The sequence below is a fragment of the Monodon monoceros genome, unplaced genomic scaffold, assembly GCF_005190385.1.
Source record: "Monodon monoceros isolate NGI ecotype Baffin Bay Population unplaced genomic scaffold, NGI_Narwhal_1 Super_Scaffold_9, whole genome shotgun sequence".
Taxonomy (NCBI): domain Eukaryota; kingdom Metazoa; phylum Chordata; class Mammalia; order Artiodactyla; family Monodontidae; genus Monodon; species Monodon monoceros.
Genome location: NW_021703786.1, coordinates 15,115,415 through 15,143,403, shown reverse-complemented (window position 1 = coordinate 15,143,403; position 27,989 = coordinate 15,115,415). Strand labels below are relative to the sequence as shown.

Sequence of the window (27,989 nt, the reverse complement as noted above, 5' to 3'; positions counted from 1 at the left end):
GGAACTATACTCAATATTTTGTAATAACCTATAAGGGAAAAAATCTGAAAAGGAATATCCATCTATCTATCTATCTATCTATCTGGATCACTGTGCTGTACACCTGAAACTAACTCGATATTGTAAATCAGCTAGACTTCAGTTGAAAAAAAAAGGAAGGAAGGAAGGAAAGGAGGAAAGAGGGCGGGAGGGAAGAAAGAATAAGATAGGACAGGATAGAAAACATCAGTCCATCACGCGTAGGAAGGGTAAGTATTGTTTTTGGAAAGTTTTATCATACACTCACAGGAGTATAAGTGTACTGGGTCAGGATGCAAATATATTTCTCACTGTGGGGTTATGATTTTTTTTAAAAAAAGGAAAGCCACTGCTCTAAGATGTAGGTGTGATTAGCCTCATTTTACAGATGAGGACATAAGGCGCACAGTTTCGGTACCCTGCCTCTCTGTAAGTAGGCTGTGCGAGTTTCGAGCCCAGGCTGGTCTGAAACCAGAATGGATTCCTTCTCACTAACGCCTTCCAAAGTTACACAGCCATAGGGAAAATAAACCTACCCAGGTAGAGCCTTGGCCAAGTGCTGAACTCACAGCACCTCGTTCAAGGAGGTAAGTGGGACAGAGGCCAATTCTGTCCACCCGAGGCGCTGGTTAGAATGCATATTCCAGGCGTGCCCCACACACGGGAGGCAGCCCCGGGAATCTACTTTTAGAGAGCTTCAGGTGATTTTGATGCCCACGTTAGCGGGTCGATGCAATAACCAGGTGAGGATTAAGAGGGGTTTTAACTGAGACGGCGAAAATATTCCCCTCTGAGAGGTGTCACTTAGCCCCAACTCCCGCTATTGTGTCTGACTCCAATGCCTCGCTGTACAAAGTCGCCCGGAGGTTCACCTCCCTCTCCAGAAGCGATGAAGGGCGAGAGACTAAATTAAAGACTGGTGGCTTTCCACTCAACAGGTACTGGGTTCAGTGGCCGAAGACCGAAAGGCCCCTGCCACACCAGGGCTACACTGGATTGAGGCGCAAAGTAGATGCTATTTATGGGGCATTTTTCGGCCTCACCCTGGTGACTTCTGATTGGCTTTAGCGCAGATCTATCACACATCTTCTGGGTTAGAGGTGGGTGGAAGGTCAACCACGACCAATACAAAACCACTCCTCAGCTAAGCCCCTCCCCATCCAGCTTCCTGTTGCTGTCCATCAACTACCTTGTAGGCGGGACTTTGCCTCCCGCCAGTTGGCTGGCGAACATGTCGTTCACTCTTCAGTAGGCTTCCGGTTGGCGCGCTCTACCGTCCATCAGTGACATTTCACAGTTCTATTGGCCAAACCAACGTCGCTCTAGGTGCCTCTCTTTGATTGGTTGGTGGTGCTGTCGGTCCCCAATGTACCGAACTCTTATTGGTGAACGCTGCCGTCGCTCGGGCGGTGGCGGGCTCCGGGATTGGCGGGTGCTAAGCGGGCGGTGTCAGGCTCTCGGTGGCGGCGGAGGCGGCGGAGGCCAGGGAGGAAGATGTCGTAATGAGCGGTGGGTCCTGGCCGCTGCCGGCGGGGTCTTCCCGGCTCTCAAGAGTCGGGAAGACGGGCAGAAGCCGCAGGGAGGAGGAGCCGGGGCTGGGGGTTCCCCCCTGGGGCCGGGCCTGGCGCCGGGGCCCGGCTCCGGGAGGGGCGGGGAGGGAGGATTCCCGCCCGGAGGAGGAGCGGGGCTGGCCAGCCAGGCGGAGGCACCCGGAAGGGGGCGTTCGACTCCCCGCCCCCTCCGAGCCCGCTGGGCTGGAGGGCGGCGCTTCCGGGGGCTGGCGAGAGGATCGGGCACCCGGGGCGGGCCTGGCACCCCCTCCGCCCGGTGGCCGACACGCGTGAGCGCTACCAGGCCCGGGGACGTTGCCTGGGTCTGCTCTGAGGAGGCGGTCGGCGTCCTGTGCGCTTGTTCTGTGTTCGGGGACCCTCTTGCACTCTAACTCTAGGTGCCCATCTGCACTTAAGGGTTCTCCCGTGTGCAGAGAGGGGCGGGGGAATGCTTGAAATTCCGACGGCGCTAACCACATGGGCACTGCTGGGTGTGGAAGCCAACCTAGTTAGCGATGTATCCCACTCGAGAGATGGTGTCAGGACACGAGGGCACTCCCTAGGCAGATGACCTCTCGCCTGAGACTGCGGAGTGGGCAGAAACCTCCTTTTAATATTTTCACTTGCATCCTTGAACCTCCCAACTAGATTATCTGCCAGCTCTTTGCAGAATTGTGAAACGTTTAAGAACTTGTTGACAGAGTTCCCAGCCTGTTACCAGACATCCCAGGCGGGGGAGGGAGGGGACTGCTGAATCCCAAAGGCCAGGAGCAAAACCTAAGGAATGATAGAAGAAATAAAACAAAATGGATACTTACTTTCTTCCTCCACCCCACCTTCGTCCCCATTACGGTTCTCAGCCTCCTACCCATGCTTCTTGGCTTATGTTCCTGGTGGCTTTCTAATTTTAGATGAAAAGGAACTGCGTCTTCTCCTCTGGGCAATTGAGAAACTTGTCCTCACTTCATTCCTTGGTTTTGATTCCAATATACTGTCATGTCTAATTGTTTCTTAATTAACTTGATCCAGAGGGACTCAGTCTGGCTTTTCTCAGTGCACATTCTCCCGAAGTTTGTTTCTTCTGAGGCTACTTCTTGCTCACTTATTTGTTTTCTTAGAGAAAGGGAGGGAGGTAGTTCTGCTTTAAACAATTGGCCCATGGTCCCCCATGACATGGGTTTCGTTGCAGATAGAAGGGTGATGATTGTTGCAAGGTACGCTGGCATGCACTGTCTAAAACTTGCATGCTATACCAGAGAAGGCATTAAGTATCACAGTGGAGGGCTAAATGTTGAGTTGGTATTTTGGATACGAGTTTTTGGGCTAGAAAGTTTAGGGTGTTGGCCAGCTCACAGTTAGGCTTTGAAGGGAATGGTGGTGGAGTCCACACCACAGGAGTAATTTTGATTTGACAACACAAACCTGGTGTCTGCAATAATGAATATAACTGCAGTGTCTTGTTTTGTTTTAAATTCTTGTGTGCGATGAAGGGGGCGAATCTGTCAGACAACCTATCAATTGGGCTGATGATGTCATTGTTCCAGTGGCTTCTAACAGGCATTAATACCTGTTGGAAATGGATTCTCATTGGCTGGGGCGATTGGTAAGTTTTCTAATTCTGGTTCTTCCACTTGGTTGTACAGAGGCGTAACCTCTTTGTTTAAAAGCAGCAACAACAGGGCTTCCCTGGTGGTGCAGTGGTTGAGAGTCCGCCTGCCAATGCAGGGGACATGGGTTCGTGCCCCGGTCTGGGAAGATCCCACATGCCGCGGAGCGGCTGGGCCTGTAAGCCATGGCCTCTGAGCCTGTGCGTCCAGAGCCTGTGCTCCGCAATGGGAGAGGCCACAACAGTGAGAGGCCCGCGTACCGCAAAAAAAAAAAAAAGCAGCAACGACAACAAAAAAAAAAAAGAGAAGAAAAAAAAATAAGCTGGTCTGACATAATTATGAGCCCCCTGAGCTAGGCTGCTAAAGACACAGTCTCTTTGCCAAGGAGACCCAAGTAGAGTTAGTTCATAATTGGAGCGTCACCTGACTGCTCAGCAGGGAGAACTGACTCCAGGAGGAAGGAGGAAGAGTTTGGCCTCACTGTTGACAGCACATAGACTGGCAGGCTCTTTTCTCTCAGATTATATTAAGTTTGGGCCTCTGGAGGCTTGTCAGAGGAGAGAAGAAGCTTTAAGAAGATTGTGGCAAATGCCTGGGGGAAGGAGCCTCATGGCATAACAGCAGAGAGGACAGTTCATTTTGATATCTTTGGCCTTGAAATTTCTAGTTCTTCTGTTGATGAATAGCAGCCTTTCAGAGAAGTTGCATAGTCTCTTGTACCCTAAACAGTTCTTTGCTATAGGTATGTGATCATTCCCAAGCTTGCTTTACGTAAGTATTGCCCAACCAGGGCCTTTTTGAAAACATTTAAGCTTGTTGCAGCTAACCAGTAGACCCTGGTATTGGCTTGGGTTTAGCAGTCTTCTAGACCTTGCCCACTCCCATCTGTATGATGGAAATGTAGCATGTTCTTCTAAGACTTGCCTTTACCCCTTCTCTGTAGACACACAAATTGGAAGCCTTACTTCCAAAGATTGAAAAACTTAGGAATTATTTTGGAGGAGATGGAACAACAGCCACAGAATGAAAGATGCAGAGAAACACTAGGTGTGTAGAGTATCAGAAAATGTAGAGATGTGAACACTTCTGAGTTTAAATTATTACATTGTCCGGTCTGAAACCTCGTGGGCTGCAGACTTAGAGCAAAATCTATTTGGAGAAACTCCAATATTTTCTTATGAGTGTGTTGGGTGATACATCTGGAGTGTCCCTTTGAGCAGCTTAACTGGGTTTGTGAACGTCTTCCCAGCAAGCTGTAAGCCAGGACACTTGGCTTCATGGTGGGCTGGAAGCCAAGATGGGCTGAGAAGTGGACACTGTTGTGGATACATTTGTTGATGCTTTTGCTTTGCTTTTGTTTGGATCCACGTGCAACTCCTCTTGTGACTTCCTTCTGCTGAAGGAAGGGAAAAAAGCTTTCTCTTTATTTCTTCCTTCATAGCGCCCAGCACTTAGATCTTTATATTTCTGAACATAGTTGAAAGTCTCTTTCTCTCTGAAGAACTACTTCCTCGGTTATCAGATCTTTTTTTGGCTAGCAGCATTCTCTTAGGAGACCTCAGGGTGGGGAGGTATCACTTTGCTGTCAGTTATCTGTTGGAGCTGGGTAGAAAGATGAATGAAGTGGGTAAAAACGTGGGGCATTCCTAACTCAAGGGCACTGTCCGCTTGAGTAGGAAGGAGGTTAGAGACTGCCCTTGTGGAGATGTTCCCAGGTAGTACTGGTTGATTTGTTCCAGTTGACAGGGTTCCAGAATGGAAAACTGATTTTTCTACTGCCTCACTCGAGGCTGAGAAGAGAGCCCAGGAGCAAGCAGTCAGCACTGGCAGCCTGAGGGACGCTACCACTTCACTGCACGTCTAGGTCGCGCTCTTTGCCGATGCTCTGAGGCCGCCACTAGCATAGGGGATTGCTTCTCATCAGGATGGGCTTCGAGCTGGCATGCTCTTGGGAGATGAGCTCCACTCAGGAGCAGAGGAGTATAAAGAGCTAAGTGCCCTGTTTTGCTGCTTCTCAGTTTAGCCTCTGTGAGCAGCTCGGAGCAGTGTTGAGATGTCAGGGCTGTTTGTGTCACAGGAAGAACGTGCTTGCAGACCCAGCTGTTTGAATCCTTCCTTTGGCCATTTCCCCGAGCTATAGTTTGTTTCAACATCGGAACTGCATGCTGTCCCTAGCCAGAAGCGCCACCACACTGAGAAGTGTTTGTCTCCATGCCGTGATTTAGGCTGTTAGGTGGTCTCTTTGTCTCAGCCACGCAGTGAAAATGGCTCAGGAACCAGCAGGCACTGGCCTCCACACTCCCAAATGTCCTCTCTCCAGAGCTTCCTCTTTGGGGTGTTTGTTACCTCTCCTAGGGGACTTGGTGGAATCACAAAGCTGCCTTTCAGAGGGTGTAAGTAGGCAGTAAGAGACAGCAGGCAGGGTCACGTGATTGGATGTGGAATATTTCTGCCCCTGGCCAGTGTCTAACTGGGAGTCTTCTCAGACTAGCCTCAGAACAGACCAAAACATTTCCCAGCCATCAAAAAAGTAAATGGTGAGCCAGCCCTCTTGTCCCAGGGGAAATGAAGTCACTACTCATTTCAGAACCGATCGTAGCCCCGGATGAATGTGTGAAGTGACTCACAAATAAAGCAGAGAGCACGTGTTTGTACCTAATGATATTGTTTAGGGGGGAAAAGTATGTCTTGGTTTTTTTTCTCCTGTTTTTGACAGAGTTATGAGGCCCAGTATTTTTGTGCCATTTCCTGGGACTGCTTCTGTCAGAGTGAAGAGTTCTCACCATCCCCTGCTGGCTGCCCCGTGTCCCCACTCACTTCTCCAGGGTCCCTTCCAGTCTGATAGGATGCAAACTAGCAACGACACGGTCACGTTTTCAGGAGAGAGATTCAGGGTGGAGACACATAAGAGGTATTCAGACAGCAGGTACGCACGTTGTCTTAACTCACTCGGAAAAGAACTTCTTCCCAGTACTTGTTAATTGAAAGAAGCATTGAGATGTGGTGCCTGGTGTGTGGTGATGAGGTATGTGCTTTGAGAGTTCTGTCCAGGAGAAAGACCGGACCGTGCTGGTCCACGCACAGGCTCTTGTCCCCGTGTGAGGTGACTAGCAAGGTTGAGTTCCTTCTGAGACTGGATCGGCAGAGTTGACCTGGTGAGTGGATCCCAGCCTAGTGCCAGGATATGCAAGTCTGCAGGTTTTCTCCTTTGGTTCTTAAATTCTACTCAGGCTCTCCCGCTCTGCAGCCTCCAGGATTCATTCATTTATGCACTCAACAAGCATATATCGGGCACTTGCTGTGTGCCAGGTTGTGGGGTGGGTGGGTGGGGGGTGCATCACTAAGTAAGGCAGAGAGAAGTCCCTGCCTTTAGGAAGCTTACATCTTAGTGGGAGACAGTAAGGCTAACTAGTAGATACTAGACAATGAGAAGTGCTAAGGGGAAAAACCAAAGAGAGGACGGGAGAAGTGAGAGGAGCGGTTTACATAGGGTGGTCCGGGAGGGTAGTCTGAGTAAAACCCTGAAGGAAAGGAGGGATTGAGCCAGGCTCAGTCTGGGGAGGGGGTGGTGAGAACTCAAGCAGAGAGAACAGCAAGTACAGAGTCCCTGAAGAGGGGCCATACCTGGCATGTTCAGGAACAGCAGGGAGGCCAGCGTGGCTGAAGCGGTGAATGAGGGAGAGTGACGGGGAGAAGTCAGAGAGGTCACATGGGCCCCTTATGTGTCACGGTGTGGGCTTTGACTGGGAGACGGAATGTACTGGGGGCTCTGAGCAGAGGAGTAACATGATTTCATTTAAGTTTGATGGATCTCTGGATGCGTGTTGAGAATAAACCAGCAGGGACAAGGTCAGAAGCCCAGCTAGGAGGCTTTCGCAGTTATCCAAGTGAGAGGTGATGGGGACGTGAACCTGGTTGTTAACAAGAAGTGGTTGTGAAAGCAATCAGATTGTGAACATATTTTGAGGGTAGAGCCGAAAGTGTTTACTGACAAGTGTAGAGTGGAAAAAAGAAGGGTCGAGGATGACTCCCAAGGTTTTAGGGCTGAACAGCTGAAAGGATGGAGTTCTATTCACTGCCGTGGGGAAGTCAGAAGAAGGCGCAGAATTAGGGAGATAACAGGAGCTCTGTCTGGGGCTAGGTAGATTTGAGTTGCTTATTAGTACCTCCAAGTGGAGATGTCAGTAGGCAGTGAGATATACAAGTCTGAAGATATAAGTTTGGGAGTCGTCATTATATAGAACCTGTATATATTATTGGTTTCTAAAGCTCTGAGACTAGATGAAATCCCCCAGCAAATAGGTGTAGACAGAAGAAAAATAGGCCCCAAGACTGAGCCCTGGAGCAGCCCGACCATTTAGAGTTTGAGACAAGGACCCAGCAAAGGAGTCTTAGAAGAAGCAGCTGGAGAGGTAGGAGGCCACCCTACAAGCCAAGTGAAGAAAGTGTTTCAAGATAAGAGGGGCCAGCTGTCAGATCAACACCAGCTGAGGTCTAAGAATTAACCATCGGACTTGGCAACGTGGAGGTCACTGGTCGTGGGAGCAGTGTTTGTGGTGTGGATGGGAGGGGGCAAGCTAGCTGGAACAGGTTCAAGAAAGACTAGCAGGAGAGAAATGAGGGACAGCAAGTATGGGCGACCCTTGCAAGGAGTTTTGCTTGAAAAGGAGAGAAATAATGGATCTTGGCTTATAAAGGGAATTTTAACTTCTTGATGAAATTGTGGACTCACATCAGGGCTGAGGCTGGGGGTCAAAGTTGGGAACAGGGAAGACAGGATGGCTCAATAACTGGGTGGAGACAAGATCTCCATTCTTTAGCCTGTGGCATTAGCCACACCCAGAACTGTTCTCATTTCGTGAAAAGTCAATGAAATTCCTTTTACTGTTAGGAGCTCTTTATATGGTTAGTATAGTTGTTGGAGATTTGCTTCTCAGAAATGCTCAGAACAATTTGGAGTCTTTCTTGATCCTTTCTCCAGCTAAGCTGATTCTCTAAGCCCATTTGTCAGCTCCCTTTGAGGTCCAACTTTGTTCTCTAAAACCAGCTGTGGCTTGCTTTTCCCTCACCAGCTCTGAATTCTTCCAGGCTAGGCAACTGGAAAAGACTGGGCTTAGGAACGGTTTTGTTGGCTTCAGGCCCAACTGAGCTGACCAAAATAGCCAACAGGAGAACTGTCTACACAGAGTGAAATTCCTCCAGGGGAAATACCATAGCAGACAGCCAAGATGGCCATAGCCAGGTTGGTGGGACCCCACGAGGCAATAAAAACCTAGTACCCCCAGGCCTGGCTGTGGAGTTTGAGCCAAGTTCTTTCCCAGAGCCTGCTGTTGTGGTATTTCTTTGGATCCCTTCTCTCTCAGCCCGTCTCAAGAGTAGTATTCTCAAGTGAAAGACTAGTGGAACAGCCCCTAGTCTGATGGCCAGGGCTCCGGGGTCCCACCTGAGGCCTCTTCCTGTTACGTGGTGCTTGCTCCCTGAGTCAGCCTATGGAGAGAGCCCTAGAACAGAGCTGCACTCCCTGCTCCGTCATGGGGGGTGGGGAGAGTTCTGTGAGGGGTGCCGTGGGGCATATACACTGGCACAGAGCAGGGGCACTTGCCCCAGACTTGGGGAGCAGGAGGGAAGATGTCAGGAGAGTTATAAATGAGCTCTGAAGAGGGACCGGAGGTGGCCAGACAAATGGGAGCAACTGTGCTTAGGCTCCGAGTGAGAGGACACGTTGTAGTTCCAGAAATGGAAAAAACTGAAGTGTTTGTCCGGAGGGCTGGAAGGGCAAGAGATAAAGTAGGAGAGGGGGAGGTGCAGGGAGGGAGGGGGCGGCTTGTTTTGGCCTTTATAAGGTTATCTTAAAATCCTTTGGAAGCTATTGAAGGATTTAATCTGGGGAGTAACTGTGTGGGATTTACATTTTAAAAGAGTCTTCAGACCAGTTGGTGGAGGCTGGATAAGAGGTGGCTAGGCCAGAGGCTGGGAAGCCATTTTGAAGACTTTGGGCCGAAAGTGGTTAACCAGCATAATGCAGATGGAGAGAGGTTTGTATTTAGGAGGTAGACCCAGGAGGACTTAATGACTGAACGGTGATGAGGATGGCGTTCAGGTTTCCTTGTGACTGAGAGGCTGGTTTAACCAAAAATATTCATCATTCATTCAGCCTGCAGGCACTGAAGTGTCGCTGTGCTGTGTTAGGTTTGATGTAGCAGTTCAGCGGTGAAGACAGACCTGGGCCACCCTTCCATGAGTGTGGAAGAGAGACATTAAGCCCATGATTATTTAATGGGTGGTGAGTTACCAAAGGAGTTAACCTCATCTCAGGGGTCCTGGAAGGCCTCTCTGAGGAAATGACATACCTGTTACATTACATAGTGGGCTCTTGGGGAGAAAAAAAAAACCTGCCTGAGACCTGAAGGGTGAGTAGGTAGGTATTAGCTAGTGAAGAGAGAAGAGAGCTCTAAGCAAGGAAAGGGCAGCGGCAGAGATGGAGGCTCTTCAAGGATCTGGAAGGAGGCCCGTGGTGGCTGGGGGTGAGAAAGCTGGGGAGAGAATGGGCAAAGGTGACAGCACAGTGTTGGAAGTTCTGTGGCCAGCCCAAGTGGAAGGCCCACAGAGGGCTGGATGTACTGGTCCGCCACTCAGAGGGCAGATGTAGGCAGTTCATAGACCTGGGAGTCATCAGCCTGTGGAAGGTACCTGAAGCCACGTGAGTGGGCACGGTCACTCATGGAATGGGTGTTGGGTGAGAAAGATGATGTTGAGGAACATCCGTATTGCAGGGGTGGCAAAAGGAAGAGGAGCCCACAAAGGGAAGAGTTGGCCGGAGAGGTAGGAGAAAATCCATGAGGATTTCAAAGAGGAGGGAATCGTCAACGGGTCAGAAACTGCTGAAGGGGTCAGTTGGATTTAACAATGAGGAGGTCCCTCGTGACCTGGGCAAGTGCAGTGTCAGTAGAGAGCTGGGGTGAAAGTCCAAGTGAGAGAGGAGGGGGTAGCAAAGTGCTGGCAGCTTTTCCACTAAAAGCTGAGAAGGGAGGAAGCTGTAGCTGGAGGGACGGAGGTGGAACTGAAAGATCTGTATGTACCTCAAAAGCCGGGACACTCAGGGGATGCTTTTTCCCTGGTTTTGGAATTAAATTGGCTTCTAGCATGGGGAAAAGGAAAGTCAGGTGTGGTCCTATCAGGCACTGGACACCCCCCAACCCCTGTCTGGAAGCCGTGTTTGATAGCCTTGGAAATTTTTCTTGCAGCTTAAGAGAGCTAACTGTTGCTTATGTAGTAAATCACCGTAAAACTTCACGAGCCAGGGGACTGTTGAGAAGGTTTTAGCCAACCCAAATTAATGAAAGTCTGAATGATAGCACTCTGAAGGAAATGCAGCCTTTCCTTCCAAGAATATGCAATAACCCCACTCACCAACCTTGCTAAATGTAGGTTTCAGTGAGCAGATATAAACTGCTGTTAAAAGCAAATGGTACCATTGAAACAGTGGCAGTGGTATAAAACAGTTCCCTAACTATGCCTTAGAGTCCCTTTGCAGGCTTCATACACTATTTAGCCTCGCTTTGAATAGTATGAAGGAAAAGCTAAGCACAGTTTATGTCCAAATTATACATTTTAAATATAAGGCTCCAAATTAACGAGGTTCTAAAGTACCTTTGAATATAGTCCTGCAGTTAGGCATCTATGCTACTTCTTAACCACTGTTCATTTCCAAACACCAACTGGAAATGCTGCTTTTCCCTTTCATGGGTAATCCCAGGATATAATTCTGCAGTGGCAGGGAGATTAGTCGCTGTTTTGGTTGCCCAGGTCCACAGCCCAGGGGCCACAAAACTCTGAGTGACTCTAGGAGAGAGACTTAAAACCACTGGTTTGAGATCTGGAGGAGTATTTCAGGGGCCAGCGGGGAAGGCAAATGAAACCAACCAAGATGGTGTGGGTGGAGCACCCACAGTCTGCAAGGGCATCAAGACTCTGCTGTAACTTTTTTTTTTTTTACAAAGTTTATTTATTTTTTTAATTTTATTCATTTATTTATTGATTTTTGGCTGCGTTGGGTCTTCATTGCTTTGCATGGGCTTTCTCTAGTTGTGGTGAGCGGGGGCTATTCCTCATTGCGGTGTGCGGACTTCTCATTGTTGTGGCTTCTCTTGTTGCGGAGCACGGGCTCTCGGCATGCGGGCTTCAGTAGTTGCAGCACGTGGGCTCAGTAGTTGTGGCTCGCAGGCTCTAGAGCACAGGCTCAGTAGTTGTGGTGCACGGGCTTAGTTGCTCCGAGGCATGTGGGATCTTCCCGGGCCAGGGCTCGGACCCGTGTCCCCTGCATTGGCAGGTGGATTCTTAACCACTGCGCCACCAGGGAAGTCCCTGCTGTAACTTATTAACTGAAGAGCCTCTTAGCCCAGCCCAGTCTCCAGACAGTTTGAGTCCAGGGTGATAATGCCTGCAGGGGGAGAGAGGGAGATAGGAAAGGGAGGTGAATAAGCACTGGGCCAGTTTTCATTTTGTTTGCACTCTGTCCTCTTCTAGTGTCCTTCAGTTTCATAACAGGGGATGTCTGAGGGAGAGTCATTCACCATTTTTAGCTAAGTGAACCTAAGCCCAGGGGGGCCTTCTGGGAGAGGCCCTGCCTTCCCTTCCCAGTCCTGCCGGCAGCTCACTCATCTTGTGTTTTTATCGGCAACATGGTTGGAGGATTATAAACAAGTTTAAATTCTCAAACAAGATCATTTAGTCCAACTTCCCACCCCATCTAGACATCCCATCTCTGACAGAGACACGCATCCTGTCTCTGGCTAAATGATTTCAGAGAAGGGAGAACATTACCTCAGGAGGCAACTGATTCCATCTTTTGAAAGTTGTCCCCTCTAATAAACCGAAATTTCCACCCCAAAGTCTACCCATTGAACGCATGTATGGAATAAACACCCTCGTGGGCATCGCTCCTCTGGCGCCCTGGTCACCACCATGGCTGCCCTCCTCTGAACGAGCTCCATTTGAAAATCCCCCTTTCAAAATGTCCCTCAGGACGGAACCTGACACTCCAGATGGGGCCCGGGTGCAGAGCAGATGAGGACTATTATTTTCTTCTATGATTGAACTTTTGGAAATTCAGTCCAAGATTGCAGGAGCTTTTTCGGCCACCACATCTAGATTCTAACTGCTTCCCATTTAACTTTGAGTCAAAACCACTGGGGCTTTTTCTCATGAGAACCGCTATTAAGCTCTGTCTTCCTCTCCTATATGCATGATTTTTTTTTTTTTTTTTGCTTAACCCAAGTGCAGTGTTTACTCAGCTTCAAAGTTTAAACCACCATTTATTGATAACCCCCTGTGTGCTCAGTGTTTTTCATATTACTGACGCCTCCTAGAATCCTGTAAGGGTGACATTACCTCTGTTTTACAGACGGTGCACTGAGGCTGGGAGAGGAATGCCCCAGCGATCCCACAGTCTGCATTCTCATTTCGGTCTGGAGCCTCATGCTGTTAAGCACTGCACATACCAGTTTTTTAAGATCTCTTTGAACCCTAATACAGACACCCATTGTGTTTACAGTCCTCAGTTTTGTGACATCCATAAAGTTAATTTGCCTTCTAGGTCTTTTGCATGGTTTCCCAAACTTGGGTAGTGGAGAGACTGCTTTGAAGCCGTGTTTTCCAGCCTGTAGGGCACAAAACCAATTTAGTGAGTCACAACTGGCATTTTAAAAAATGAAATAGAGTAGAAAAATACCAAAGCCCATGACATGTAGCTAGGGCAAATTTCGTTTCAGGAAATTCTTATTACATCAGCACAGGACAGGGAAGTGTGTGTGGGGGTGCATATGCGTACACTGGGTCTTGATGTAAATTGTTTTTATGACTGTGGTTCATGGTCTAAATAGTTTGAACACTGCTCTAAAGGGAAAATGTTTTTCAGTCAACTTAGATTGTTTTCATTATAAGGCTGCAGCCTTAATTATGTATGCACATAAATCTGTTTATCAACTCATAGATCTAGTTCCTGTAAAATTTAATTAAATAACTACAGAAAAGCCAATAAAACTCAAATTAACAACATCATTTTGGGAGGAAAACAGTTGACTGAACCCAAATTGCTGCTGTCAGCGTAAGCGCAGCACAGACTTGACATCCGGGCTCCTTGAGTTCCGCATGCCCACCCTGCAGTGTCTAGTGCCCAGCAGCATAGTCTTTCCAGGCTTCTGAAGAGCCGTCATTCCTCACTTTGCACAGATGTATCATGAATTACATGTGCAGAACTGAGTTGTCTTAATTAGCCCATGTAGTTAGAGTGGTGCCACTTGGTACCAGTACAGTTGTAAACGCACACACAGGCCCAGAAATGTGCAAATCTTGGTTAAGCAGCAGTCACCCAGCGATCTGTAGTATATGTTCATTTTTAAAAGATGATCATCACGGTGAAAACACAAGAATAAAACATTCTGGTAGAGAAAGCACGAACCTCCGAGGAGAAGCCTGCATATCCTGGTCCTGGCATGCACCCGTAGTTTTAGACCCTGGTTGACACCGTAGCAGCAAACTGCTCAGGATGACCTGGGTCTCAGCACTTAGGTGGAGGCACGTTCAGCTTAGCCCCCAAACCAGACTATCATCCTGCCTGCAGTTCTTTTCCTTCTCGTTCCTAAGAATACTATGAACGTTTCAGTCAGATGCCTTGTTGTTATAAAGTACACAGTGTATACCATTCTCTTGATGTAGCCAACCAAAACCCCCAAAAAAGAAACAGGTTTGTTCAGCATGACTTGTTTTTGGCAACCCACGCTTATTCTTTGTGATCACTGCTTCCTTACCTCAGTAATTGTAGTTGCTGTTCAGTCATTTGTTCTAGGATTTTGCTAAGGATCAGTGTCTGTAATATTTCAGGATCCACATATACGATTTTGCCCAGAGCTTTCCTCTGGCTCCTCAAACAGTTTGCAGGTGTGCCTGCAAAGTGTCTCCCTACTCTGGAGTGCAGTTCATGTGGCCTTAGGGCCTGGAAACCATTTAAGGCTTTGATGAGCCTACTGTACTTACCTGTCCTGGGCTGCAGTTCCCGCTTTACCTTTTCTTTACCTTTCCCATTTAAGAGTCACTCCCCCAAAGAGAGAAGCCAGAGGCAGCTGAAACGTGAGCGGTTCCGCCTTCTTCCTGACCTCTGTCTTCTTCCTGCCAGATGCCCAGCAGGGGCTCCATGCCTGAGTCATTCTGCCTCTTCCAGTCTCTGAGTAATACCCTTCTTGTTTCGGTACCTCCTGAAACCTACTTTCCAAAGGTCTAAGATACAAGTCTGACTCTCTGCCTGGTGTTCTTTTCCTTAGTGATTTATAAATTATAAGATGGCTTAGATCCTTTCCCCCCAAATTCTCCTGATTTCCAGTTTACTTGTATTTCTCTTAGATCAGACTTAAGTTCAGAGTAGAGATTCCTTTCGTTACTTCCTCAACGTTCTTTATTTTCCTTTATTTAAAACAAGTATAGTAGAGTGTATTCGTTGTGGGGAAAATGAGAAAATACAGAAAAACAGAGGGAAAAATTCTTTAAGTGAAGAAAAAACCTACTACCAGGAGATAATGGCTTTTAACATTTTAGCCCCTTTTTGTTTTTAGACTTTTTCCTGCTATATTCATATGTAGAAATATATTCACATTTAAGGAAAAATAGGATTTATTATATTTTCATTCTCATTATATTCAGTTATTAGCTCTCCTAATCTCGGTGATACCTATGGGGCCATGCCTGTTGTCCTATGTAAAACTGTGAATTCATTTAAAGTAATTCCCTGTGTGCTATCTATAATCTATACCTGGGCCATTGTGCTTATGTGGTGAAAGCTGAGCACAAAGCGCTCAACACTTTTGCATGGAGTGGGTGTGTCCTCCTCGACAGGGATCCTGGCCCCAAGATGCTTCTTTCCCAGGCTGGCTTGGCATCTGGCTACGGCAGGAGTGAGCAGGAAGCCTGGGTCAGAGCCACAGGATTAGCTGGGGGCTTCCCCTGCCCACCGTATAGGGGTTCCAGTCTAGCTGGGGAGAGTCAGCAGTACCCAGCAGAGAGGGCTCCATTAGGTGGTACAGCGTAGTTACTGAAGCCAGTGTTATTATAATCTCGGTATCTTCACGTTATCCTAGACTTTATGACGGTTGGAGGAGACGGTCCAGGCAGGACCCGCTATCCTCACAGCCTCAGGTGGCTGAGTCTGAGAAAGGGAGAAGGTCATCTACTGAAAGAGTTGTAGGGCCGCTAACCTTGAGTGGGGAAGTGTGGGGAAAGGTCATTAACCTCTCATGGGGAGGCAGCCCAAATAGAGGCAAAAAGAAAATCTGAGGCAAGGGGACTTGGGTTCTTTTCGGGCATCACGGGTATTACTCTATCTCTTTTCTTCCAACAGATCCACAGACCAGCATGGCTGCCACTGCCGCTGTCAGTCCCAGTGACTACCTGCAGCCTGCCGCCTCCACCACCCAGGCGAGTGAGCAGTGGGCTCTGAGGGTTGGGGGCTGCATCAGCCTGGAAGGACTCACTGAAGCTGACATGAGACCGCATCTGAGCTCTGCCCTGGCTAACTATAACTCCCCGAGGCAATGAGACCAGGGAGGGTTCAGTTTTCCACTTTTTCTGAACTAAGAAACTAGGGCCACTCATCTAAGGTGCCACAGTTGAGTCAGGGGGAAAAGCAGGATGAAACTCAAGTCCTTTCCTCCAGGCCCCACTGGCCATAAAAGGAAAACAGAGACTGTGTCCCCGCACCCTGGAGGCTCTTTCCTTGTAGCTTCAAAAGAACAGCCCTCCTTGATCAAAAAAGTCATGTCCCAAGCACTGGAAAACACTCTTCCAAAGGGTTTATTCCTCCTGTCCCCCTCCCTTTCTTTTTCCCTCCCTCCCTTCCTCAGTCCTTCCTCACTTGATGACTCAGTAACGTGAGCTAACGGAGCTCCATCTATAAGCTGAGGGTGATTCCGTGTCCCCATTAGACACTAATAGACCAGTCGGGAGTAAGCGGTCAGCCCATGCTGTTAGTTCACCCTGCCAAGGGGTGCTTCTGGGGAGTTCCTTCCTGAGAAAGACATTTCTCACCCTTTCTCCCTTAATTTCTCAATGGAGAAACCAGCGGGGAAGGGGAGACAGGGGCCACTGCCCGGAGAGGATGCTGGCTCCCTGCCTGCCGGTGGGGAGGAGCCTGCGAAGAGGAGAGGATCTTAAAGGGTGGGGCGGCTGGGCAGCAGGCCTCCTGTCTCACTCCTTTTCTCCACGTGGTGTTTTGCAGGACTCGCAGCCATCTCCCTTAGCCCTGCTTGCTGCAACATGTAGCAAAATTGGCCCTCCGGCTGTTGAAGCTGCAGTGACGCCTCCTGCTCCCCCGCAACCCGCACCTCGGAAACTCGTCCCTATCAAACCTGCCCCTCTCCCTCTCAGTCCCGGCAAGAATAGCTTTGGAATCTTGTCCTCCAAAGGAAACATACTTCAGATTCAGGGGTCACAGCTGAGCGCGTCCTATCCTGGTGGGCAACTGGTGTTCGCTATCCAGAACCCAACCATGATCAACAAAGGGACCCGATCGAATGCCAGTATCCAGTACCAGACGGTCCCTCAGATTCAGGCGAGCAATTCTCAGACCATCCAGGTACAGCCCAACCTCACCAACCAGATCCAGATCATCCCTGGCACCAACCAAGCCATCATCACCCCCTCACCATCCAGTCACAAGCCTGTCCCCATCAAGCCAGCCCCTGTCCAGAAGTCGAGTACGACCACCACTCCGGTGCAGAGCGCGGCCAATGTGGTGAAGCTGACAGGTGGAGGGGGCAATGTGACACTTACTCTGCCTGTCAACAACCTCGTGAACACCAGCGACACCGGGGCCCCTGCTCAGCTCCTCACGGAGAGCCCCCCGGCCCCGTTGTCTAAGACTAACAAGAAAGCCAGGAAGAAGACTCTTCCTGCCTCCCAGCCCCCCGTGGCCGTGACCGAACAGGTGGAGACGGTGCTGATCGAGACCACGGCGGACAACATCATCCAGGCAGGAAACAACCTGCTCATCGTTCAGAGCCCTGGTGGGGGCCAGCCCGCTGTGGTCCAGCAGGTCCAGGTGGTGCCCCCCAAGGCCGAGCAGCAGCAGGTAGTGCAGATCCCCCAGCAGGCCCTGCGGGTGGTGCAGGCGGCATCCGCCACACTCCCCACCGTCCCCCAGAAGCCCTCCCAGAACTTTCAGATCCAGGCTGCTGAGCCGTCGCCTACTCAGGTACCACGCACACCCTCTGCACGCGCCTCCCTCTCCTCCTCAGCTCTAAACGGCTGATGCTCCATCCCCATCGGCTTGCTTTCCTAGATGATGCTGATGCATCTCCTGATCTGACCTGAGTGTTGGGAGTCAGTACTGTTTGGGGTGGGTAATAAGTGACCATTTCTGCCAGTTCATAGGGCCACGTACTGCTTATCTTTAGAAATCAGATGCGACATGCCTATGTACCTATATTTTGGAAACTTTCTTTATGGGAGTCTTTTGGCAGGGGGATGAGTAGCAGGCAGATACATACTTTTTAATAATAAAGTTTTTTTTTTATTCTAGAATTACATACTCCGAATGATAGCAAGAATGAAAAAATTCTAGTCAGAACCATAGAATTTGATGTAAAGTAAGAAAACCAATGAGAAAAATGCTGATCATTGTTAATGACAAAAAAAAAAAATTAGCAAGAAGCACCTAAGCATATAAAAACCCTAGCTTCATAGCAGGGACATTTAGGATAGATTCTTCTGGGATGCTAACTTCAACAGGAACTTATTTTTGGCATTCATTAAGGTGCTGTAATACTAAAATTTATTTGGCTTTGCAGGGCAGGTTTTATGCTTTGTGTAAGCCTAGTAAATGCCAGAGATTAGGCCCATGTTGAAGATGGAGAACCTGGAACTCAGAGAAGTTACCCAGTATCCAGCTCTCATGGAGCCCAAATGACAAAAGAGCCAGGATTCAACTCAGATTTCTGACCTACACTTTTGTCCTTACTCCACCCTGGCCCACCCTGGCTCTTGTGTGTGGCAGGGGCTACACTTAAAATTGTACAAGGATTTTTTTAAATATAAAAACGAGCTCCTGCCATGGAGGAATTTACAATCCAGCTGTCTGTAGAGAGAACCGAGGCGTCAGAGTGAGTGACGGAAGTAGGGAGTTGTGTAGTCTCCCAGGTGGAGAAGTGCCCTTGAGTTTGAGCTGTGGACATAACGGATGCACAGGAAATCTGAGGCCTGCCCTCAAGTGCCTCCTCCTTTCTGGCATATTGCATACTGCCAAGGGGTTTTCTATGAATCGTGTAATTTGTTACAACACGTGTGAGGCTCCCTTATCAGACCTACCTTAAAGGTGAAGAACTGAGGGATACCCGCTAGCTCCTCTCTCGCAGTGCCTCCCCTCCCTTCCCTGAGGTCCTGTGTCTGGAGACTGATGGAGGCAGGGCTTAAAACTAGGTCTTCCTAAGGAAATAAGCATACGTATGCAGAAAGATTTTGCTACTGCATTACTTTGTAATGATGACATAGTTTTCCAGTATCTGGAGGTGCTTTCTGTTACCCAACTGTAGATTTAGGCTGTTTCTAATCTTATCGCTAAATAAATTCCTAAAAGTGGGTCAAAGGATCTGCACGTTTTAAAAAATGTATTATACCCTGTATCAGAGAAATTGGCAATCCTCAGCCCTGAGGTCAAATCTGGCCCATCTATCTGTTTTTGTAAATAAAGTGTAATTGGAACACAGGCATGCCCATTTGTGCGGCTTTTGCACTACAAAGCAGAGACCTCTTGACCTGCATAGCCTAAAATATTTACTCTCTGCCCTTTACAGATAAAGTGTGTTGACCTCTGCTCTACATTGTGGGAAAGAAAATGTTCTAGTAACAGAAACTTCAGATATGCAGGAAATAGCAATGATTTGCAAAAGGGGCACATACCAGAAAATTGAGGATGAAATGTGTATTTATTAAGAGATAACATGAGGTTTGTTTGTTTGCTTTTAACTGAGAACCACAGTCCCAAATAATCCAAGGATCAAAAATAACCCCAATCAAAATCACAGTAGAATTTTTTTTTAAACAAGTGACTTTTCCCCCTGTATCATTTGAGTGTAAGTTGCCACCATGCCTCTGTTACTTCCAAATGTTTTATAGAAAGTGTGTAATTCTTATACGCAAGGAGGACAACAGCACAACCTTCAGACATAGGCAGTTAGCAAGGAAACACACTGACGTCTAATTCAGAGACCCCATTCAGGTTGCTCATCACTTGCCGCAACGATTCCTTTGTGGCAAAAGGATGTCATCCAGTATCACACATTCCATTTACTTGTCATGTCATCTTAGTCTGTTTTGACCTGGAATAGTTCCTCAGTCTTTACTTGATGTTCATGACCATGACACTTTAAAAGGCCAGTTACTTTGTAGAGTGTTCCTCAGTTTAGGTTTGTGTGATGTTCCCTCATGGATAGATGCAAGTTGTACACTGTTTTTTGCAGAAGTATCAAAGAAGTGATGCTGTGTTCTCACTGCATCCCAAAAGGAGATGCATGGTTCCGATTTGTCTCAGTACTGGTGACGATTAAAGTGATATTTAGCGGGTTTCTGAACCTTAAAGTTACTTTTTTTCTCTTTGTAATGGATTAGTATTTTGTAAGGAGATACTTTCTGTGTAAATATCTCATTCCTCATCAGACTTTCGCCTGCTTATTTTAGTAGCTTTTACTGTGTTAGAGATTTTTTTTTTTTTGGCCAGACTGCAAGGCATGTTGGATCTTAGTTCCCCAACCAGGGATCGAACCCCAGCCCCTTGCAGTGGAAGCACAGAGTCTTAACCACTGGACCGCCAGGGAATTCCTGTAACTTATTCTAAAATAAAAAGTTAATTTTAAAAAATCTCTTATCATGGGACTTCCCTGGCGGTCCAGTGGTTAAGACGCTGTGCTTCCACCACAGGGGGCCTGGTTTCGATCCCTGGTTAGTGAACTAAGATCCAACATGCCTTGCTGTGCGTCCAAAAAAGTTACATTTACAGAAAGGTTGCAAAGGTAGTACAGAGTGTCTTATACCTCTGACCTTGTCCCCCACCACCACCTTGTTAAACATCTTACATACCAGGGTGCACGTGTCAAAACTAAGAAACTGACATTAGCATGTTACTGTTCACTAAACTCCAGACTTGATTGGATGTCACCATCCAATCAATTAATCAGTTATGTCCTCTTTCTGCTCCAGGATCCCGCCCAAATACCACATTGCACTTGTGGGCATGTCTCCCCAGGCCCCTCTGGTTGGATAGCTTCGTAGTCTTTGTTTTCCATGATCTTGACAGACTAGAGGCACATTGGTCAGGTATCCTATAGAATATCCCCCAGGCTGGATTATGGGTTTTTGGAAAGAATACCACGGAGGTGAAACGCCTCTTTTCATCACATTATATGAGGGGTACATGATGTCCACACAACATCTCTGATGATGTAACATCCCTGATGTTAACCATTGTCACTTGGTTAAGGTGGTGTCTGCCAGGTTTCTTCATTCATCAAAGCTGCTACTTTTCCCTTTCTCGATTCTTTGGAAGTAAGTTACTAAGTCTCCCATCGTCAGGGGTGGGAGTGGGGGTGAGAATTAAGCTCTACATCCTGGAAGGGAAGGTATCTATATAATATTATTTGGAATTCTTCTATAAGGAAGATTTGTCTCTTTTCCATTTATTCATTTATTTATATAAATTTATTTATTTATTTATTTTTGGCTGTGTTGGGTCTTCGTTGCTGTGCACAGGCTTTCTCTGGTTGCGGCGAGCAGGGGCTACTCTTCATTGCGGTATGCGGGCTTCTCGTTGCAGAGCACGGGCTCTAGGCATGCGGGCTTTAGTAGTTGCAGCATGTGGGCTCAGTAGTTGTGGCTCGTGGGCTCTAGAGCACAGGCTCAGGAGTTGTGGGCACGGGCTTAGTTGCTCCATGGCACGTGGGATCTTCCCAGACCAGGGCTCGAACCCGTGTCCCCTGCCTTGGCAGGCGGATTCTTAACCACTGTGCCACCAGGGAGGTCCCACCATTTATTTTTTTATTCGATCATGTATTTATGTCAGTAGAGACTCATGTATATTTATTTTATACTTTGGGGTACAATCCAATACTGCGTTATTTATTTTGTTGCTCACATTGTTTCAACTCTGGCCATTTGGAGCTCTTTCTGGTTGGCTCTTGCATCTGTGTGACATACTCCCAGTCTTTTTTTTTTCTTATCAGCTTTTTTAAAAAATAAATTTATTTAAATTTTATTTATTTATTTTTGGCTGCATTGGGTCTTCGTTGCAGTGCACGTGCTTCTCATTGCGGTGGCTTCTCTTGTTTTGGAGCACGGGCTCTAGGTGTGCGGGCTTCAGTAGTTGTGGCACGCGGGCTCAGTAGTTGTGGCACACAGGCTTAGTTGCTCCACAGGTTGTGGGATCTTCCTGGACCAGGGGTCTAACCCGTGTCCCCTGCCTTGGCAGGCGCATTCTTAACCACTGTGTCACCAGGGAAGTCCCCTTTTCAGCTTTATTGAGGTATTCGCATACCGTGAAATTTACCCTTTTAAAGTGTACAACGCAGTGGGTGGGTTTTAGTATACTCATGGAGTTATGCAGCCATCACCACTATCTAGTTTTAGAACATTTTCATCACCTCAGAAAGACCCCTTTAGTGGTCACTCCTCATTTCCCCCTTGCCCCAAGCCCTGGCAACCACTAATCCATTTTCTTTTTAAAATAAATTTATTTATTTATTTTTATTTTTGGCTGTGTTGGGTCTTCATTGCTGCACGTGGGTTTTCTCTAGTTGCAGCGAGCGGGGGCTACTCTTTGTTGCGGTGCTCAGGCTTCTCATTGCGATGGCTTCTCTTGTTGCAGAGCATGGGCTCTAGGCACATGGGCTCCGTAGCTGTGGCGCTCTAAAGCGCAGGCTCAGCAGTGGTGGCACATGGGCTTAGTTGCTCCACGGCATGTGGGATCTTCCTGGACCAGGGCTCGAACCCGTGTCTCCTGCACTTGCAGGCCGATTCTTAACCAGTGCGCCACCAGGGAAGCCCTAATCCATTTTCTATCTCTATAGATTTGCCTATTCTGGACATTTCATGTAAATGGAATCTTACCATAGGTGATCTTTTGCAGCTAGCTTCTTTCACTTACTACACCGTTTTCTGAGTTCATCCATGCTGTAGCAAGTGTCAGTACTTCATTCCTTGTATTTTCCCAGCCCCAGTCCTGGGATCAACCATTTGTCCTAGGAATCCTCGTTCCTTTTATTGGAGGATGTGATAACAGTTTTTTAAATTCTGTCATTTTCTTCTCCATTTGTTTATTTATGTCAGTATGGATTCATAGGTTCCTGTTTTATTCACTGAGTTATAATCCATTAGTATTGTTATTTTGATGTTCAAATTATCCTATGTTTAGCCAGTGGGAGCCCCTCCAAGCTGGCTCTTGTGTTCTTTTCACATGTCACCACCATTCTTTGAGCATTTCCTTACTTTCTGGTATAAGAGGTGTTCCAAGGTCTTCTTGTACTTCCGCTGACCAAAGTCCTCGAATCAGCTATTTCTCCAAGGAGCCCTGGTTTCTTTTAGTGGAACATGGGATTTAGAAGCTAAGAGCTGGGTGCTAGGTGAGCTCATTGCTCCTGGAGTTTTGCTGCTTTCAGCCTTTCTCAGTGGACACAGTTAAGAAGTATATATAAATATACCTATACATGTATCTGTAATACCAAGATAGATACAGAAATGCACACACATATATACATACACTTTTTATATTTCTCTATTTATATTGAAACCTAAGAGTTTCCATCAATACCTCTAATCCCCATCCAGTACCACACGGTTCATTCTCGTTCTCAGGCTCTAATATGCATATTTTTAAAGGCTTTGGACACATATTCCCAGATTTCCCTCCAGCAGGCCTAGACCACTTCACACCCCCTGACGTAAGAACATGTGCCTATTTCCCTACTGTCTCAGCAACAGTGAGCATTATGTTTTATTGTTCCATCTTTGTTAGTATAAATTGGAGAAAGACAGTAGTTTCTCCACTAATTGTGCCTCCTAACGGCTGTTTTCATTTCTTTGATGAGCATTCACAGCGCATCTTTTGTGAGGTCATCATTTACCTGCCATCTAATTCTTCAATTCGGAGATTTGGCATTATATTTTTCCATGCTAAGTAAATTAAATGTTTTGTTTCAAATCAACAGTCGGCATTTGTCAGCTTAGTACAGGGATGCCATCAGCCCTTTTTGTTGAACATCAGCAGTGGGTGAATGTAGGCCTGGGCTAGTTGGAGAAGACTTGGGTGGACAGAAAGGCACCCGCTTCTCCCTTGGGCAGGGAGATGATGCTGCATTGAAAGGGGGCAGGAGGGCTTCCCTGGTGGCGCAGTGGTTGGGAGTCCACCTGCCAATGCAGGGGACACGACAAGGGTGTTATACCAGGGAATGGATGATATAAACATTCTTTAATGCAAAAAAAAGGGGGGGGCAGGAGCCAGGGCTCTCAGGGGGCATTGACTTTTTCTCTCTGGCCCCTCCCAGGTCTATATCCGTACACCTTCTGGTGAGGTACAGACGGTCCTTGTCCAGGATGGCCCCCCAGCAACAGCTGCGACCACCTCCACCACCACTTGTAGCAGCCCTCCATCCCGTGCTGCTCATCTAAGCGGGACCAGCAAAAAGCACTCGGCTGCAATTCTCCGGAAAGAGCGTCCCCTGCCAAAGATTGCCCCTGCCGGGAGCATCATCAGCCTGAACGCAGCCCAGCTGGCAGCGGCAGCCCAGGCCATGCAGACCATCAACATCAACGGTGTCCAGGTCCAGGGTGTGCCCGTCACCATCACCAATACTGGCGGTGAGGGAAGGCCCCCGGCCCCAGGCATGGGCAGCCTTGAGTTAAGGTTGGAAGGAAAGGAGGGAGCCTTTGGACTGGCTTGTGCTGCACTTCTCAGTTCAGTGGTAACATTTGGTGATATTTACGGTATGAAAGCAGCCTCGCACATAATCAAAGGAACATTGTAGGTACCTAGCACAAATGGTTCGTTGCATTCTTTAGCTGGGTGAAGGGGAATTTTCAAGGTAGTGGGAGCTCTCTGAATCTCCTCCCTTCCTCCTTGAATGAATTTCCAGCACTTTATGCATTTGGTTTAGTGGCCTGGGAGAAGTCCACCCACAGGCACTCCCCCTGCTTTGATGGCTTTATGCAAGTCCTAGAGGGCTTGATTTGTTCCAAAGCCCGTAGAACTCTCTCTCCCTCTGTTAACAAAAATCCCTGGAGACTTTCCTGGGAGCAGAGTTGGTGTCTCACAAGGGCCTAAGGTTGGAGGAGATTCTGGAAAAACACTCCAAGACCCATGTGGGCAATGTCTGGAAGTGAATTTGGCCTATGTAGTATAGTGGTTCTGGGCATTGACTCTGAAGTTGACTGGGTTCCCATCCAGATTCTACAAGTTCTACATGTGTGATCTTGAGTGTCAGTTTCTTCACCTCTCAAAGGGGGATGATAGTACCTATTTCATGGGGTTATGAAACTTAAGTGTATTAATACATTTAAGATCTCTAAAATGGTATCTGGCACATAGCAGGCTCTCAAAAATATTAGCTGCTATGACTGTCAACCTTACTATGTGCTGGAAGGAAGAGGGGGGTCAGGCTCCCTCTTCTGCCCCTTTGGGCTTCCTCGCCCTGAACTCTGCTCCACTCCTCCCCACAGGGCAGCAGCAGCTGACGGTGCAGAATGTTTCCGGGAATAACCTGACCATCAGTGGGCTGAGCCCCACCCAGATCCAGCTGCAGATGGAACAGGCCCTGGCTGGAGAGGCCCAGCCTGGGGAGAAGCGGCGCCGCATGGCCTGCACGTGTCCCAACTGCAAGGATGGGGACAAGAGGTGATTTGAGGAGACGGGCCAGGCGGCCAGCCTGGCGTGTGTCCTGTTCCCCAAGCCCTCCCTGGGACACAGACAGAGAGGGGACCAGGTAGTGGCTCCGTGCTCTCCGACCTGACCCCACATCCTCTCTCCATGCTGTCCCGCCCCCATCTCTCTACCTCCCCGCTCTCTCTGCTTCCCATTCCCTCCACCCCACCCTCAACCCAATTCCCAGGTCTGGAGAGCAGGGCAAGAAGAAGCACGTGTGCCACATCCCTGACTGTGGCAAGACTTTCCGAAAGACGTCCCTGCTGCGGGCTCACGTGCGCTTGCACACTGGCGAGCGGCCCTTTGTCTGCAACTGGTTCTTCTGTGGGAAGAGGTTCACACGGAGTGACGAGCTCCAGCGGCACGCCCGCACCCACACAGGTCTGCTCCCTCCCCTGCGGCGCCCTCCAGCCCCCCGCCCCTCCCACTCCGCACTTCAGCTCCCTGCCTCTCTCCCCACCCCAACTCCATTGTCCTCAGCGACATGGAGACTCCTGGCCTGGCCAAGGAACTACGGCACTGAGTGGGGCTACAGACTGTCTCCTCGGGGTGCAGGACTACCCGGAAAGTCTCGCAAGCCATTCCTTATTGCAGTGTTTCCCAAAGTGAGGTCAGTTGCGTCGCACAGCCTTGATGGCTTCTGCCCTAAGCTGCATGAGTTTAATGGTCAGTGGCACCTTGTGCAGGCACTGTACTACACATTCTACCGTTAACTGTGTAATCCTCACACGACTCCATGGGGACGGCGCTGTGACTGTGCCCATTCTACTGAGGCGTGGAGCGGGGGCCGGGTCACACAGCCTGGTTCAACCCAGGCCCTCTGGCTCCCAAGTTCACGCTCTTAGTCACTATCCCACATTGCCTTTCCTACTGTTATTTACCGAATGATTTTCCTTAAATCACTTCACCATTTTTACTCTTTTACGTCCAGTGCAGTATCATGTTTCACATCACAGGCTTGGGATGATAGCTAAGTGTTTTAACGTACTGGCAAAGTAGAAAATCGTTCATGCATCTGCCGCCCGAGATTGCCCTGCGTGTCTCCAGTGGTCCACAGCACATGCTTTGAGAACTGCCGCTCCGGCAGATGCCCGCAGTGAGCAGATGCCTGTCCTGGGCCTGGGGACACGAGGCCCAAAGCTCTGGCTCCTGGCCAGCGTGGCGGGGCAGGTCACGCCCACCCTCTGCAGGCTGCAGAGTAAATACTCAGAACAGCAGCAGAGCCAGCCCGGGTGTGCGGCTCAGTCTGGCAGGTCAGAGGGGAGTGGGGTTTCCCTGTGAGGGGGCGGACTTTGAGCCGGGGTTAGTCAGAGGGACGAAGATCAGAAGAAAGTAGGTGACAGGCTACACGGGAAGCGTCCTGGGTGCAGGTGCACAAGTATAGCATTTGGCACAGCACAAGGAATGGAAACAAAGTAGACTGGAGGGTGATAGCGGGGAGGGGATGAGGACTGACAAAGGTTCCCATCAGTGGATCACAGGGAGCACTGTGTGAGCAGCAGGTAGGCCGGTGACACGGCTTCACAGGTGCCCCTCACACCTCAACGTGTGTGCCTCCTTTTCCGGGGCATGGCACTGTGAGTGACGGGCATCTCCTCTTCCCAGGGGACAAACGCTTCGAGTGTGCCCAGTGTCAGAAGCGCTTCATGAGGAGTGACCACCTCACCAAGCATTACAAGACCCACCTGGTCACGAAGAACTTGTAAGGCCAACTGAGGCGGGAGGCCTCGCAGATTGCAGACCCCTGCCTGTGTCCTGCCTGGGCCCCTGGAGGAAAGAAGGCCCACGGCTGCCCTGGGCCCGCCCTCTCCCGTCCCTCCTGTTCTGCGACTGTCCCCACAGGAAGGGACTCTACCGCCCCCATACTCACCTCCTTCTGAAGCCCCTTGGCTCCTCCCTGGCCCTCCCCTCTCACCACAAGCTCCCGGCCTGCCCAGACCGTGGACAGTGGCCGTGCCCCATGAGACGTTCTAAACCAGGACGAGTGGGAACCCTTATTTCCAAAGGAAAAACGTGAATTTCACTCCATCGAGGAGCAAAGTGAGCCCCCCCTCCCCCAAACACTGCCGGAGTCGCATTGTGCCATGCCCCTCCCTCTCCTGCACCTCCCTGGCCCCCTCAGCCACTGCGGGTGCCCCGGGGCCCTGCACGCAGGGCACCACTGGCATCCAGCTCCACCTCCGGAGAGGCTCCAGAGGCCGCCTCCACTCCACATTCCCCTGCCCCACCCCAGCTCTCCTCCAGCACATTCCAACTTTCTATTTAAAAAGTAAAGCTACCCACGGACTCCCTGATTCCCCTCTTTTTCTGTGGGGAACGTTGCCTTATACTCTACTTCCGATGATGAACACTGTGTATTGTGTGTGCTTTAAAGAAGTTTTATTTAATTGCTCCCTTCTTCCTGTTCTTGTTACTCACCTCCCCCATGCCTGCTTTTAGTTTAGGGTTTTTGGGGGGCAATGATGAGCATATAAATTTTTTTCTCACGCTAGTAATTCTCTTTTCTAAACAACACAGCATTTCAACTCGAATCTGGATTCAGGTAAAACACCTTCCCATCCTGAACCTCATCCCTCCCCCTCATCTCACCCACCCCAACCAGCCCAAGCCCTACTTGTGTACAGTGTATATTGTATAATAGACAATTGTGTCTACTACATGTTTAAAAACATATTGCTTGTTATTTTTGAGGCTTTTAAATTAAACAAAAATCCAACTTTATTTTTAGTTGTAACTGCTTGAGGTATGTTTTTGAATTAAGTGACAGATTTGTTATCCTTTATTAACGATGTACTTTGTTGGTCAGCGCTGGGCTGACAAAAATTTTTTCTTGCTAATAAATTTAGTTGCCTGAGGCAAAATCTGCAA

General features: G+C 48.7%; 1 protein-coding gene across 2 annotated transcripts; it reads left to right on the top strand.

Moving 5' to 3' along the window:
• Positions 1–1,475: 1,475 nt before the first annotated feature.
• SP2 (Sp2 transcription factor) lies at positions 1,476–27,989 on the top strand. Of its 2 annotated transcripts, none has more exons than XM_029212323.1 (7): positions 1,476–1,527; positions 15,564–15,640; positions 16,440–17,414; positions 23,749–24,061; positions 24,920–25,094; positions 25,309–25,502; positions 26,727–27,989. In XM_029212323.1, exons 1-7 carry the CDS (start codon positions 1,521–1,523, stop codon positions 26,825–26,827), a joined length of 1,842 nt encoding a protein of 613 aa, XP_029068156.1. In that variant the 5' UTR covers positions 1,476–1,520; the 3' UTR covers positions 26,828–27,989. The 2 variants fall into 2 exon arrangements, with proteins under 2 accessions (XP_029068156.1, XP_029068157.1); XM_029212324.1 differs by having other exon boundaries at positions 1,487–1,527; positions 16,440–17,291.